General features: G+C 37.0%; 1 protein-coding gene across 2 annotated transcripts in view; it reads left to right on the forward strand.

Annotated features, from left to right (window-relative positions):
• The window catches only part of WTAP (WT1 associated protein), a 32115-nt gene extending 20409 nt beyond the window's left edge, over positions 1-11706 (forward strand). For both annotated transcript variants that reach the window (XM_081296679.1, XM_081296680.1), the window contains exons 6-8: positions 2076-2254; positions 8594-8748; positions 10431-11706. In XM_081296679.1, the coding sequence (XP_081152805.1) occupies positions 2076-2254; positions 8594-8748; positions 10431-11014 (918 nt within the window). In that variant the 3' untranslated portion in view covers positions 11015-11706. The remainder of the gene's footprint in view (positions 1-2075; positions 2255-8593; positions 8749-10430) is intronic.
• The last annotated feature ends 3281 nt before the right edge of the window (positions 11707-14987 follow it).

A 14987-nucleotide genomic window follows, 5' to 3' on the forward strand; every position in this document is an offset into this window, starting at 1 on the left:
TGAAAGGCAAAAAGTAAGTTTCAGTAAAATAGGAATTTTTTTAGTTTTTATTTTTAAATATTTTGTTGGTGTCAGAGATTGAGCCCAGGCCACCTACATGTTGCAAGTGCCCTAGCCCTTTCTGGTATTCTTTTTTTTTAGTCTTTTGCCAGTCAAGTCAAAATAACATAAGAGTAAAACTGACTTTGAAAGTACTTCACTCAGTGATCTCTCTTCCCCAGCATGTGGAATTTATTCTATAAGTTATGTTTGCCTCTCTTCATGACCAAAAAGTATTAATTGTTTGGAACTTTGCAAACCTATATATAGGAACAACGTAGAAACTGTTTTGGAGTGGGGTTTTCAGTTTTTGTTTTGTTCTGTTCTGTTATTGTGGGTTTTCTTTTCTTTTTTTCTTTTTCTTTCTTTCTTTCCTTTTTTTTTTTTTTTTTTTTTTTTTTGAGATTGGGTCTTACTCTTGCCTAGCTAGACTGATTGAACTTCTGGGCTCAGGCAGTTCTGCTTCAGCCTCCCAAGTAGCTGGGACTGCAGGTGTCTACCACCAACCATGCCTGGCTTAAATCACATTTTACTCTGTGATATCAGCATGTGATTTTATACAATAAGATATACCTTATTCTTCCTGTGTTAAATTATCTTAGTAGTTGATTTTATGTTGAATAAGAAGTTGTACTTTCTTGTTTAAACTGATTTACTTTTAAAAAATCTGCATTAAGTTAAACATTGTTTCTTTTGTATGATGAAATAGTAATTAAATATATTCCTAATCCACTTAGTATGTTTACGCCTTGTGCTAAAGCTTTTGTAGGAAATTTTAGCCTTCATCCTGTTTAAAAACAGCCTTAATGTGGAGCAGAATCTTGAATCAGTTCTACTTTGGATATGAAGAAAGTGATGAATTTAATACTAGTAACGGTATTTCACATTTTAGAAATGTGTTTTTAGTGTGCTAGTATGTAATCAACTCAAGTTGCAATTGAAGTTTTCATGTGTAAGTAGAGGGGTTCTTGAATGGTGGGAACAGCTCTATGCTGAGTGCCAGGAGGCCCCAGAACTAGAATTCTAGTCACAGTTGTGGCCGTGACCTACCTGTATCCTTGAACAGTGGTTCCTTTCTTTCTCAAAAATAAGCAGTTGGACTAGGTCAGTTAACTATCAGCTTTATAATTCTGTGATTTAAATCTACTCAGAAGGAAAATAAAAAGGATATGTACTTGATTTTGACTTAAGGTGCTTTAGAATTTTGCTTTTAGAAAGGTATAATGCCAACTTACATAACTATATGTACTGTATATTTTTAAATTTAGGAATGCAAATGTTTTTAAGTTATAGTCTTGTGTTTGGTATATTTTTAGGAGAATTTATGATTTTTTTTAATGTAGAATAATTTCATAGGCAAAAATCACAACAACTAATCAAGGACTCCACTGACTTTTCTTTCTTTTGTGGTACTGGAGATTGAACCCAGGGCATGCTGTACCACTTAGCTACATTCCCCATCCCTTTTTGTTTTTGATAAAAGGTCTTGCTAAAGTTAGCAAGGCTGGCCTTGAGCCTGCTATCCTCCTGCCTCAGCCCAGTTGCTAGGATTACAGGCATGTGCCACCCCACCTGGCTCCACTCAGTCTTTTATAATTAATATTTTAAACTTTGCCTTTTTTTTTTTTTTTTTAGTGTGTGTCAGTATTCTTTAGTAAATATAGCTTTTTTTTTTTTTTGGTGTGTGGTAGTTTTATATTTGCAATGATGAGGCCTTTTTGTTTCAGTGTCCCACATACATGGAGATGCAATCAGATGGCCACAATTCTTGCATGAATAACAACTTTCAATTATAGTTGTTCTTAATTTAATCAGTGCTTTTTCTAGTTGATTTGTGTGTGTGCAGCGAGAGAAGCCAGAGCTTTGCATTCATGCACTCTGTCCCTTAGCCCCTTAGGGGAAAAATTTTAAGATCAAAGGGGATAGGGATTTAATAAATGGAGCTGGTAAATCAAGTTAATGCAAGGGCATTTCCCCCATCATTTTACATATGTTTTCTTTGATTTGGTAATAATTGTTTCTTTTGCTTTGCACAGACTCAAATTCAGTACCTCAAGCAAGTCCAGCAGCCGAGTGTTGCCCAACTGAGATCAACAATGGTAGACCCAGCGATCAACTTGTTTTTCCTAAAAATGAAAGGCGAACTGGAACAGACTAAAGACAAACTGGAACAAGCCCAAAATGAACTGAGTGCCTGGAAGTTTACGCCTGATAGGTAAACAAATCATACTCCCCAGTCAAGACTTCCCTGACAGTCCCACTGCGAGAAAGCTGTGGTGGGACAGCCAAGTACTCGTTTCCACACCAAGACTCAGACTTTTTGAGCCAAAAAAAAAAAAAAAACCACATTCTTATACCGTGCAGCTTGTAATGATTAATGTAAAACTTACCAGATGAACCTTGTGTTTCAGCTCTTTTTTCTTCCCCTTCCCTTTGCTTCTGAGGCCTGATGTCGTCGGACTATTCCGAAGAAGAGGCCACCTCCGAAAAATTCCCCTTCTAGAACATGTAGACACTTGAGAAATGTTTCTGTTTGAAGAAAATAGAGGGAGAAACAGAAGTCTTAAGTCTGTGGCACACTGTGTCTTCAGACAGTTTGGAGGATTGAAAACCTAGAGATTTAAAAATCATGAATTGAACATGTAAAATTCCAGTAAAATGTAAAAACGGAATATGCATCGCTCTTAGCCTTGAGCATAATGACTTAGAGACACTGTGTATCAGTTTTGCCAATAAGACTGTGGACTTCATGATTGTTGTTGAACTTCTGGGTCAAAAGTCAAATGAGGTGATATTGCCTTTAAAGGTTTTTCTGCTGAGAACCAACTTTTAATAGTCATGAGAAAATCAAATAATAGCTGTCAGTACAAGTAGAGCATATATTTAACCATCTAGCTTAGGGCTCTCTCTTACATAATGGAGCCTTAAATCAATGTGGTTTTCATCAATGGTTCTAAAAACTGCAGACAACTGAGGACTGTGCAGACATGAAGGTGTGGTATTGAACTTCAGGTTTAAACTGTGTGAAGCGTTATGAACGTTCATTTCACAACTAGATTGTATAAGGACATTGGCTGTGATGATGAGACTCACTGCATTATTTTTTCTCAGTAGTGAACTTCATGAGTCCCCATCCCATTCAACAGGCACATGTTAAAAGAGCATTGTCACTGGTGTTAATGGGGGAATGTGTTCCTTCCTTGTATTGGGGCCTTTTGTATTACACTCTTGATATTAAATTAAATGTGCCTTGGAATGGTCGCTTTTTTTTCCCCAAAGTTCAAGGAATACTATGATTTTGTTGTACTCTTAACATTTTAATTTTGGGGGGCTATGGAGAGCAGATTCATTTTGGAAAAATGGTTGCTGTGCTCTCAAAGTGAAGGAAAAAGCTATCTCATTTTTAAAAGACCTACTTTGTTCCAGCTGGTATCATAAAAGACAAGGAAACTTGATACTTATTACTTTTTGACACTTTGTCCTAGGGTATTGTAGTAGAAATTAATGTGGGACAGTCTCACAGGGTGCCTGCCAGAAGATTGGGGACATAATATGTTGGAACTATGGGCTGGCCTAAGTGAGACATTTTGCGAACCAAAAAATGGTATAGTGACCATTTCTAGAAAATTCATATGATCATTTAGATAAATGAGGCATTATTTTTCTTCATGCTTCCATCCAATCCTGGAGATGAATTTTTTTTCATCAGAACATTCTATAAGTCACCAATTTGAATTTTCGCTTGGTGATAATGGAGTCTGAGATGAGTAGAAGATAAATGTTCCAGCTTGTCCCATCGTTTAAGTGCAGTTTTAACAAGGGTGACTTAAGTTCTTTCTTAATCATTCAAATCAATTGTAAGTATCTTGTATGTTTGTGCTTTAGGGAATTTATGGGGCAGAGGGTGGGTTGAGGTGGTTTATGTGACTTTGCAGCAAGAAATCTGCTTCTAAAAATTGTGTTTTAAATTATCTTATTGTGCCCACATTAAGTCTTTTGTATTTATTTTGTGCTTTTTAAGATTTATGGCCTAACTGTATTTATAGTAGGTCAAAAGGTAGTTCATCAAATGTATCAATTAACATGTACTCAAATTTAGCTAGCATCTTTCTTTGCCACTCAGGTACAGTCACTTTGAGGTCTGTGGGCTATTATTCATGTTATTGTAAAACTTTTCTCTTAAATGAACAAGATGATAGATGCTTGTATGTAAAATTGAAACACTTGGAAAAAGGTAGAAATGAAAAGTGAGTGTCACTCCTGGATGTGACCTCATTCTTCCACTCTGCTTTCCAGGAGTAGTAACCATGGTTGAATTTCTTGGGTATCATCAAGATAATTTGTATGCATACACAATCATTTTATGTGTATTGATTTAAACAGATGTGATTATACCATTACATACAAATGATTTGTAGATCCCCACCACCTTCCTTTTTTCTCTTGGGCATTTTTTAGTACATATAGTTTACTATATTTTAATGGTTACATAGTATTTCCATTTAGTGAATCATAATTTATTTTAATGAAATTTTGTTCTGTAAAATTAGGCTATAAATCCAAAGTTCTTTGGGTACTAAAAATACATTATTAATTTGGAACAAATAATGCTCCATCGATTATAATCAGTGTGTAATAATTCAAGTAGAATGGGGTTTTGTGTATGTGTGGTATTTTTTTTTCCACTTTAGTATTTTTCTGCTTTAATTTTATGGGAGAAAGATTCCTGAGTTATATTGTCCACTTTAGTCAAAATATTTCATTCATGTGTATAATGCATACATTTTAGCCTGTGTTTCAGCACATTTAAAGAGGTATGTTTTAGTATTTGGCAGTTTTCAGTTTGCATTTAATCACATAGGTAATTGTGTGCTCATTTCTGCAAAATAGCCTGCCGGGCCTCCCTTCACCTTGAAATACAATGTTCATTTCTTCATTCCTTTTTTAAAATCCTTCTCTTCAAATATTTCCCATTGTATTTGTTTTGTGAGTTATTTGGTTTTAGAAATGGGGTGTGTGTGTGTGTGTATAATTTAGAAATTATTTCAGAAACATTTGAATGAATGAAAAAAAAAAAGAAAAAGAAACATTTGAATGAGAGGAATGACCCTGACTTTTTTTCATCTTTCAAACACTTTTTATTTATTTATTTGGTACTGGGATTAAACCCAGGCCTTTTTAATTTTTGTTTTGAAACAGGGCCAGGCTAGCCTCATGTGCGATCCTCCTTTTTTTTTAATATTTATTTTTTAGTTGTATTTGAACATAATACCTTTGTTTATTCTTATGTGGTGCTGAGGATCAAACCCAGGGGCTTGCTTGCATGTGCTAGGCTGAGCGCTCTACAGCTGAGCTGCAACCCAGCCCAATATGTAGCAATCCTTCTGTCTCATCCTCCCCAGTTGCTGGGGTTATAGACCTGCCCCTCCAGTCCTGACTTTCAACTATTTTGTATGTTTTGTTTCCTAAACATTTTACTTACTTATTTAGTTGTGTTGGGGATCAAACCCAAGGCCTTGCACATGCTAGGCAAGTGCTCTATCACTGAGCTACACCCCACTCCCTGTTTGCTGGGGGCAGGTGCTGAAGCTTGAATGTAGGGCCTCACATGCTAAACATAGGTTCCACCCCTGATTATAACCCCAAGCCTTTTTTTTTGGGGGTGTGTGTGTGTGTGTGTGTGTGTGTGTGTCTGTGTGTGTTATGCATCACATAAATTTTACATGAGATAATTAATAAAAATGAGATAAAATTACAGAGTTTTTTTGAAAAGTGTTTTTGTGTTTGAGTTATCACTAATTTTAGAAGTGATAGTGTTATCTTAGATCAACTATTTATAAAAAGATGAGTTTTTTTAAATCTTTTTTTTTTTTTTTTTTTTTTTTTGCAATAGAATTTTTTTGGGAGCTCATTGGGGGGGATGCCAGGGATTGAAATCAGGGGCACTTGAACACTGAGCCACATTCCCAGCCCTTTTTTGTGTTTATTTAGAGACAGGATCTCATTGAGTTGCTAAGTGCCTTGCTTTTGCTGAGGCTGGTTTTGAACTTGAGATCCTCCTGTCTCAGCCTCCTGAGCCGCTGGGATTATAGGCGTATACCACCATGCCCAGCTTGCAATAGAATTTTCGATGTTTTTATATGGGGTTAAGTCAGGTCATTAATGTGTTTTACAGCTTTCTTTCCCTAATCTTTTTTAAATTCATAGAAAAGAATTTTCAATTTAATTGCTGTATGCCTTGCAAGAAATAAAGTTGTTGCAGCATTGGTAGCCAAGTGGAGAGAATTCCACTGCCTTTGACAGTGGTGTTCATTATATCTTTTTTGTTGTTGTTGTCCGTAATATCTTATTTCCTCATTGTTTGGTTTCTAAGTGCTTGTTCAGTGGAGGGTAAGTCTGAGGATGCTTATGAAAAATGGGATAAATCTGAAGCTACAGTAGCAATGAAGAACACCAGCTAATATAATTGAAATATAAAAGAATAAAACCCTTGTCATGTGCTAACTCGTGAGTTTCACCTCGTACTCATTTGAGTAGTGTTAAAGTGGGTTTTACTGTTCCACAGATTTTTGTAAGGAAACTTATACAGGCTTTTTGTTGGGTTAGAACATAAGCTGTGGCTGGGGATGTGGCTCAAGCGGTAGCGCGCTCGCCTGGTGTGCGTGCGGCCCGGGTTCGATCCTCAGCACCACATACCAACAAAGATGTTGTTTCCGCCGAGAACTAAAAAATAAATATTAAAAATTCTCTCCCTCTCTCACTCTCTCTTTAAAAAAAAAAAAAAAAAACATAAGCTGTGATAGTGAAAAGAACTTTGCCATACTACTTGAAAGGTTAAGACTTATCTATCAAGTGCTCCCATTTTTAAAGTTCTAAGTCTTGATAGAATCAGATGCACTCAGAAGTAATGTATCAGGAAAGTGCATTACTACTAGAACAAGGAAAAACTAGAATTAAAATATTTTTAACCAATAAAGTCATTTTGAGCTTAATTCAGTGAAAAGAATGTCATACTGTCCCTATCCACATCCCAAAGTTATTATCACAGTTATATACTTAAATTAATACCTTTAAAAGTACCAGTAATTTCTGTCAGTATTGCTGAGGCTGAAGTAAAGCTGTTATCAGGGCTTCTGATTTTACTTCTGCCATTGCTGTGCATGTGCTTATAGGAACTACAGTATATGGCACTAGCATTTGGAAATGGAGCTATTGAAAGTAAGGCACTCCTAATTTGGTAGACATTTTTATGTTTGCATTATTTGTCTTAAGTAATCCCTGATCGTTGTGATTCATAGTTAATCTTTTTCCACATCAGTAAAAGCTAAGCTGCATATTAGTATTAAATTTTAAAACTTATGCCCCAGTTTGGCGACTTAAAAAAATATCTATCTATCTATCTATATGATATATATATGTATGATATATATATATATATATATATATATATATATATATATATATATATATATTTTTTTTTTTTTTTTTAAAGAGAGAGTGAGAGGGGAGAGAGAATTATTTATTATTTATTTTTTAGTTTTCGGCAGACACAACATCTTTTGTATGTGGTGCTGAGGATCGAACCCGGGCCGCACGGATGGTAGGCAAGCACGCTACCGCTTGAGCCACATCCCCAGCCCCTATATATATATTTCATATAAAAAGTTAAACGAGACTGGGCGGCTGTGGCACATGCCTGTAATCCCAGCTACCTGGGAGGCTGAGGCAGGAGGATAACAAATTCAGGGTCAGCTTGGGCAATTTATCAGCAAGACCCTGTCTCAAAAAATAAAAGGGCTGGAGGTGATAGAATGTCCCTGAGTTCAGTCCCTAGGCTGGGGAAAGAAAAAGTTAAATGAGGCATTGATGAGTGAGTAGAAAAGAGCGCCCACCCTCCATTCCCACTGCTAGGGATCAGGCCCTTGTACATGCTGGGCAAGTGTTCTACCACTGCGCTACCCCAGCTCAGAAGAGTTTTAAGGCTTAAAATAGTAATACTGAAAGTGCTTCACTTAACAGAATAGATATATTCTTGAGAAGTATGAAATATTCATGTGCCAGAGAATCTACTTAGTAGGAGGAATTTTATATGTTTTTCTAGCAAGGATAAATATATTTTGATTCATTTATAGGTATTTTAAAGAAAGTATATTTATGACTGATACTGCATGTACCTTTTCAAGAACTTTTGTTTGATAAAGCTAAGTACCTGAGTGTAGTTAATATGGTATATGCAAGATGTGTATTACTTAACTGTACTGTTTCTATTTTAAATGATATTTTGAGTTGAATAGATTATTGATGTAAAAGAAACAACAATAAAAAAAGGCTTTTTGGGTACTCTCTGTATAGGGGTTATTTTTGCTGGTGTATAGGCAAAATACTGACATATAGAAGATGGACATGTTCCAGAAAAGAAGATGGTAATTATAGGGTGGCATTTATTGTGAAGTAGTTATGTTCTGTATGTGTTATATCTACTGCTGTAGTAATGCAAAGAAGGTTATAGAGATTTTTATCTTCATTTTGTGATGGTGGGCTCTTTCCTTTGCAGCCAAACAGGCAAAAAGTTAATGGCGAAGTGTCGAATGCTTATCCAGGAGAACCAGGAGCTTGGAAGGCAACTGTCCCAGGGTCGTATTGCACAGCTTGAAGCAGAGTTGGCTTTACAGAAGAAATATAGTGAGGAACTTAAAAGCAGTCAGGATGGTAAGGGGTTTTTTGAAAAGTTTGCTTAACTTTGCACTGGCTTTAAAACACTGCCAGGCATGATCACATAGATTAGATTCTGTGCATGCTGTTCTCTGTCTGGTTATATAAAATTATGAATGAAACATTTTTAGTTAAGTCAAAAAACAGCTATTTAATTTTAGGATTTCCCCCCCCTCTAATTGCTTACTCCACAAATTGCATAAGAAATTTTTGTTTGTTTGTTTGGTGGTTAAAAGGTGTATCTTTAACCATTTCTCGGTAAGAGTGAATCTTAGAAATGTTTAGCAATTTCCAGTAGTCTGAAAAGAATATAATTTTATCTATCAGGGTCCTAGTGAATAAGAGATTTAATATTTAAATTAGCTAAGACAACCCAAGTTTAATTGTTAGCCACTGTCCTCTTTGGGGCAAGTAGAGGTGCATCCAGTGCTCTTTCTCCTGTTTGTGAAGAGGACTGATAGTGAGGCACATAGCCAAACTGAACAGTTAAACTGAGGGATACCATATCTGATGGTTAATTACAAAGAGAATCAGTGGCCAAGTACTCCCTTTAAAACTACCTTTTAGTTGGGCACAGTGGCGAACACCTGTAATCCCAGTGGCTCCAGAGGCTGGGACAAGAGGATCATATGTTTGAGACCTGTCTGGGCAACTTAGTGAGACCCTGTTTCAGAATTAAAAAAGGACTGGGGTTAACTTGTACTACTTGTAAACATGTTAACTAGGAGATTTTTTTATATTAGTGAGGGACTTTGTTTTCCCAAAGTCTTTTAAAAACTTAACAGACGTGTATTTGGGGGTGGGGTGTGGGTAAAGGGAGTTGAACTCAGGGCACTTGGCCACTGAGCCCCATCCCAGCTTTATTTTGTATTTGTAGACAGGATCTCATTGAGCTGCTAAGCACCTCACCTTTGTTGAGGCTGGCTTTGAACTCGTCATCCTCCTGTCTCAGCCCCCTGGGCCGTTGGGATTACAGGTGCCATGGGGCCCAGCTCGGACATGTGTATCTTAACTAGTCTCCTAGTAGTATTTTATGTGATTTTGTTCTTACATGTGAAGCAGTCTTTGGTAACAGCACAGACCTCTTAAGAGAATTAAAGAACCATACTGTCCTGAGGACTGGACCTACTGTGGAGTTAAGACACTGACTAAGAGGGTGAGGAGTAAGGGGATTGGCTGTGGTGAACCCACAGGTAAATGTGGGTCATATTTTTCAGGCTGTAACCAGCTATGTGTAGCAGGATGGCTTGAATCATTTTCAGCTCAGTTCTTTAATATATGACTTGAAGTATCCAATTTGCCCCCATACTCATTTCTGAATGGCTATTTTAAAATTTCAAGTAAAAATTTAAAATGTGTTATGGTATTAGCATCATTGTTTCTTAGCTGGTCTTGGTGGCACACGCCTGTAATCTCAGCCACTCAGGAGGCGAGGCAGGAAAATTGAAGTTCGAATTCAGCCTGGGCAACTCAGCAAGACCTGGTCTCAAAGTAAAAAATAAAAAGGGCTGGGGATGTAGCTCAGTGGTTAAGTGCTCCTCAGTACCTCAAAAAAGAAAGAAAGTTGTATTTCTTTACTTGCTTAGTATTTATTGACTGCTTGGCTTTATGACTTTATTGAGAAATATTTTAAAATATTTTAAGAGATATTAAAGTAGGTTTGACTCTCCTTTGCACAGAACTAAATGACTTCATCATACAACTTGACGAAGAAGTAGAAGGTATGCAGAGTACCATTCTAGTTCTTCAGCAACAACTGAAGGAGACGCGCCAGCAGTTGGCTCAGTACCAACAGCAGCAGTCTCAAGCCTCAGCCCCAAGTACCAGCAGGACTACATCTTCTGAACCTGTAGAACAGGCAGAGGCCACAAGTAAAGACTGCAGTCGTCTGGCAAATGGACCAAGCAATGGCAGCTCCTCCCGTCAGAGGACGTCTGGGTCTGGATTTCACAGGGAGGGGAACACAACAGAGGATGACTTTCCTTCTTCTCCAGGGAATGGTAATAAGGCCTCCAACAGCTCAGAGGAGAGAACTGGCAGAGGAGGTAGTAGTTACGTAAACCAACTCAGTGCGGGGTATGAAAGTGTAGACTCTCCCACGGGCAGTGAAAATTCTCTTACACATCATTCAAATGACACAGACTCCAATCATGACCCTCAAGAGGAGAAAGCAGTGAGTGGGAAAGGTAACCGAACTGTGGGTTCCCGCCACGTTCAGAATGGCTTGGACTCAAGTGTAAATGTACAGGGTTCAGTTTTGTAATATTTTTCCAGCAAATTTTTATACAGTGTCATTTAATTTGGGAGAGGATACTGTCCAGAAAATTGATGCATACTTTTTGTCACAACTTGCCTTTTTATGGGTGTGTTTTTGTTTTGTTTGATTCTTTTCTTTTTCCCCTTTCTTTTTTCTTTTTTTCCCTGGCTTCAATACCTCTGCCACTTTGGAAATTGTAACAGTTGATTACTTTGAATGTTGCTAAAAGGACATTTTGTGTAGGGTCAAGTTATTTTTATATGAGTTAATGTGAAGTTGTAAATGGAAATCTTTCCTTAAAAGTATAACACAATGATGTCTGTATAAATCTGTGTCTCTAGAACCCGTGCTGTGTAAGGGCATTCTTCCTCATGCTGTTATATACTTCCGCACCATTCAGACTTGTTAGAGTAGATGTGGGTTTATGACTGCCAAGTTTGCCCAGTACCTTAGATTTTTATCACTAAAAGGTGGACTTGTTGATGGAATCCTATAGTAGTTTCAGTGTTAGATACAATTTTTTCCACCATACATCTGTGCATTTTCTCTTTAGGTGACTGAATGTTTAAGATATTTGTGTGCATAGTTAACTCAATTTTTATGAACTGTTGTATCCTGTTAATGCATATTGCTCTGTGACTCCAGTATATCTTACCTGTACTGACCAAACCTAAATAAAGATTTTTATTGTAACTCTTTATCTTTGGTAAAAATTTTTTGTTTTGTTGTTTTGGGTATGTTTAGCTTTCGTCACATTCTCATTGACTTGCTGAATTTCTAATCATTATCCTTTAACATGCCACAAAGCTGAAATTTAGGTCTGCCCATTCATCAGTTTTGATTGTGCACATGATGATTAATCTGTGGTTTTTTTTGGAAAATGAAGTTGGAGTTTAGGACTGTACTTTAGTGTTTTTTTCCTGACATAAAAATAATAATTTAAAAATATTTGAAAATACAGAAAAGTCTAAAGAAAATAGTCACCCAGCTATTTTTTTGGTTTGAACTGAAAAGCAGCTTATTTCTGTGGCCTGATTTTAGTTAATTAGTGTATCCTTGTAGTCAGTGATGTTTGTTTTGAAACATAGGCCAGTATTATTGGGTTTCACTAACATATCTGTATATACTATATCACTAAGTCTATGGGGGTATTGGGATGTAGGAGAAAATGCTAAGATTGCTAAAGCTGGTTCCATTTTTCCCCCCTCAACGTAATTATACATTAACTATCAAGGACTAAGACATCATGTCTTTAGAATTCTGTAACATATTTATATACAGTTGATATAAAACATGTCATTTCTGCTGAAAGCAAAATCCTTTTTAGACATAACTTGTAACCAATGAACCTCAGAAGTGGAGTTACAACAATAATTGTAACAGAAGTTCAACTTAATTTGGAAATGATGACTATATTTTGCTTATCTAGCTGACATATCTGTGGTCTTAAGTGGTGTATTAAAAATAATTACTGGGGGGGCTGTAGTTGTGGTTCATGGTAGAGTGCTCGTCTGGCACGTGCGAGGCCCTGGGTTCATTTCTCAGCATTACATAAAAATAAATAAAATAAAGGTATTGTGTCAAACTACAACTAAAAATAATTATTAAAAATAATAATAATGTATTGGGCTGTGGATGTGGCTCAGTGGTACAGTACTTGCATAGCATACACAAGGCCCTGGGCTCAATCCCCAGAATTTTTAAAAAAAAAACCTTTTTTCCTTCATTATTGGGTATTGTGCTTGCTAGGCAAGATGTCTAGTCTACTGTGCTGAATCCCCAGCCCCATCCCTGCTTTTTGATACAGATTGCCCAGGCTGGCTTCCGCCTCAGCCTCCCTAGTTGCTGGGATTGTAGGCATGTACCACTGCCTGGCCTGCAGGAAAAAAAAAGTTATATATATGTATATATATTTTAGTTATAGTTGAACACAATATCTCAATATCTATTTTTTAATTTTTATGTGGTGCTGAGGATCGAACCTGGTGCCTCATACCTGAGAGGCAAGTGCTCTACCACTGAGCTACAACCCCAGCTTTTGCACTTTTGATTAACCTTTTGTTCAGTCTTCTAAAGTGAATGAAAAATAATATACAATTTGAATTTTTATATGATTAAACATTTTGGGTTTTTTTTTATTTTAATATTTATTTATTTATTTTTTAGTTTTTGGCAGACACAACATCCTTGTTGGTATGTGGTACTGAGGATCGAACCCGGGCCGCACACATGCCAGGCGAGCGCGCTACCGCTTGAGCCACATCCCCAGCTCCCTGATTAAACATTTTGATACATGCTAAATTAATATTCCCTGAGCAGGGTGTGGTGGTACACGCCCATTATCCCAGCAACTGAGGAGGGTAAGACAGGATGATCACAAGCTCAAGGGAACTTAGTGAGAACCTGTCTCAAGATTAAACAAAAAAAAATTTTTTTTTAAAGGGCTAGACATGCAACATAGTAAAGTACCTCTGTGTTCGATCCCCAGTACTAGGGGCAGGGGGGATATCTATGGAATGGAACTCACCTGTCCTGTTATCATTGGTGTGCAATAGGAAATTAGATTTTCAAGGAGTAGTGCAATTTTATGACTAAACTTGTGTAGACTTCTTAATGTGACATTACCAGTTTTCATGTTTCTGTTGAATCTGCCTTGATGAATAACATAAAGGACTTAGGGTTGTACATAGTCAATACTCCTTATTTTTGGAACTGGATGATGTTTGCTGATATGACTGCTGGTAAGAAAACAGGTGATATCACAATATTCAGGTTGAAAAAGCGGCTTCTGGAATTAGTGGACTTGAATCTTGTCATTACCACTTACTTATTACATGAGTGGGGAAAAACTATGTAAACTCTCTGGTTCACTTTTTTCCCCCATAGAATACCATTAAGTGAGTTAATACATGCTTAAATGCTTTTTGACAATGTTGTCTTAGCTTGGGCTGCTTTAACAAAAATACTATAGACTGGGTGGCTTCAACAAACATTTTTATTTTTCACAGTTCTGGAGGCTAGGAAATCTGAGATCAGTTTGGTTTGACATGCTGGTTGATTTGGTTCCCAGTGAGGGCCCTCCTCCCGGCTTGCAGAGGGCCACCTTCTTGCTAGATCCTTCAGGATGATGCCCTATTTCTCATATCCTATCCATAGGGCTCCATTCTTCTTAATTACTCACCTAACGCTTTCACATTGGGATGCAACACATGAATGGGGGGGCACCAACATTTGGTCCACAGCAAGTGCCAAGTACATAGTGACTGCTCAGTAAATGTCAGCCACTACTGTATCACAGTGAAGTTCCAGTCCTTTAAGTCCATCTCCCTTTGTTAAACTACTCCCAATAGAAATTTTTATTTGCAGGGTTGGGGTTGTTGCTCAGTGGTAGAGCACTCACCTAGCATATGTGGGTCCCTGGGTTTGATCTTAAGTATCACATAAATAAAGAAAGGTATTGTGTACAATAAAAATTAAAAAGTATTTTTAAAAATTTATTTGAGCAGTTGATTTTAAAAAGAAGAGATAATAATAGCTTTACTTAAAGAATCCTTTAATTTTTCAACAGGTTATACTGTTAGAGCTGCCCCTTTAGAGTGTTGCCATTAGAGCTCCCTCAGTAATATCCCCCTCAAAGCTGGTAGCTGAACTATGATTCCAAGAATTGAGACACTGTTAGTCTTCCTTCATTTTTCAGTAAAAAGAACTGTACCTGAACCAGAGATGCCAACTCAAGCAGTCTTAATGACAGCTGTGCCAAATACTTAAAAAGTTGGGCACAATCACGTGAAATGGCAATGGAATAACCAAAAAACTACAATTATGCAGATTTTAAGTATACAGCTAAAGACATAGATTAATTTAATGGATTTAGTTAAGTAGTGTCTCTTAGAAGTAATTTGGTGGTTAGGAGCAAAGCTCAATGGTAGAGTGCTGGCCTGGCAGGCTCTAGGCTGGTGTTATCCACAGCACTGACAAA

Source organism: Spermophilus citellus (genome assembly GCF_964194105.1).
Source record: "Spermophilus citellus genome assembly, chromosome: 5".
In the NCBI taxonomy this organism is placed as follows: domain Eukaryota; kingdom Metazoa; phylum Chordata; class Mammalia; order Rodentia; family Sciuridae; genus Spermophilus; species Spermophilus citellus.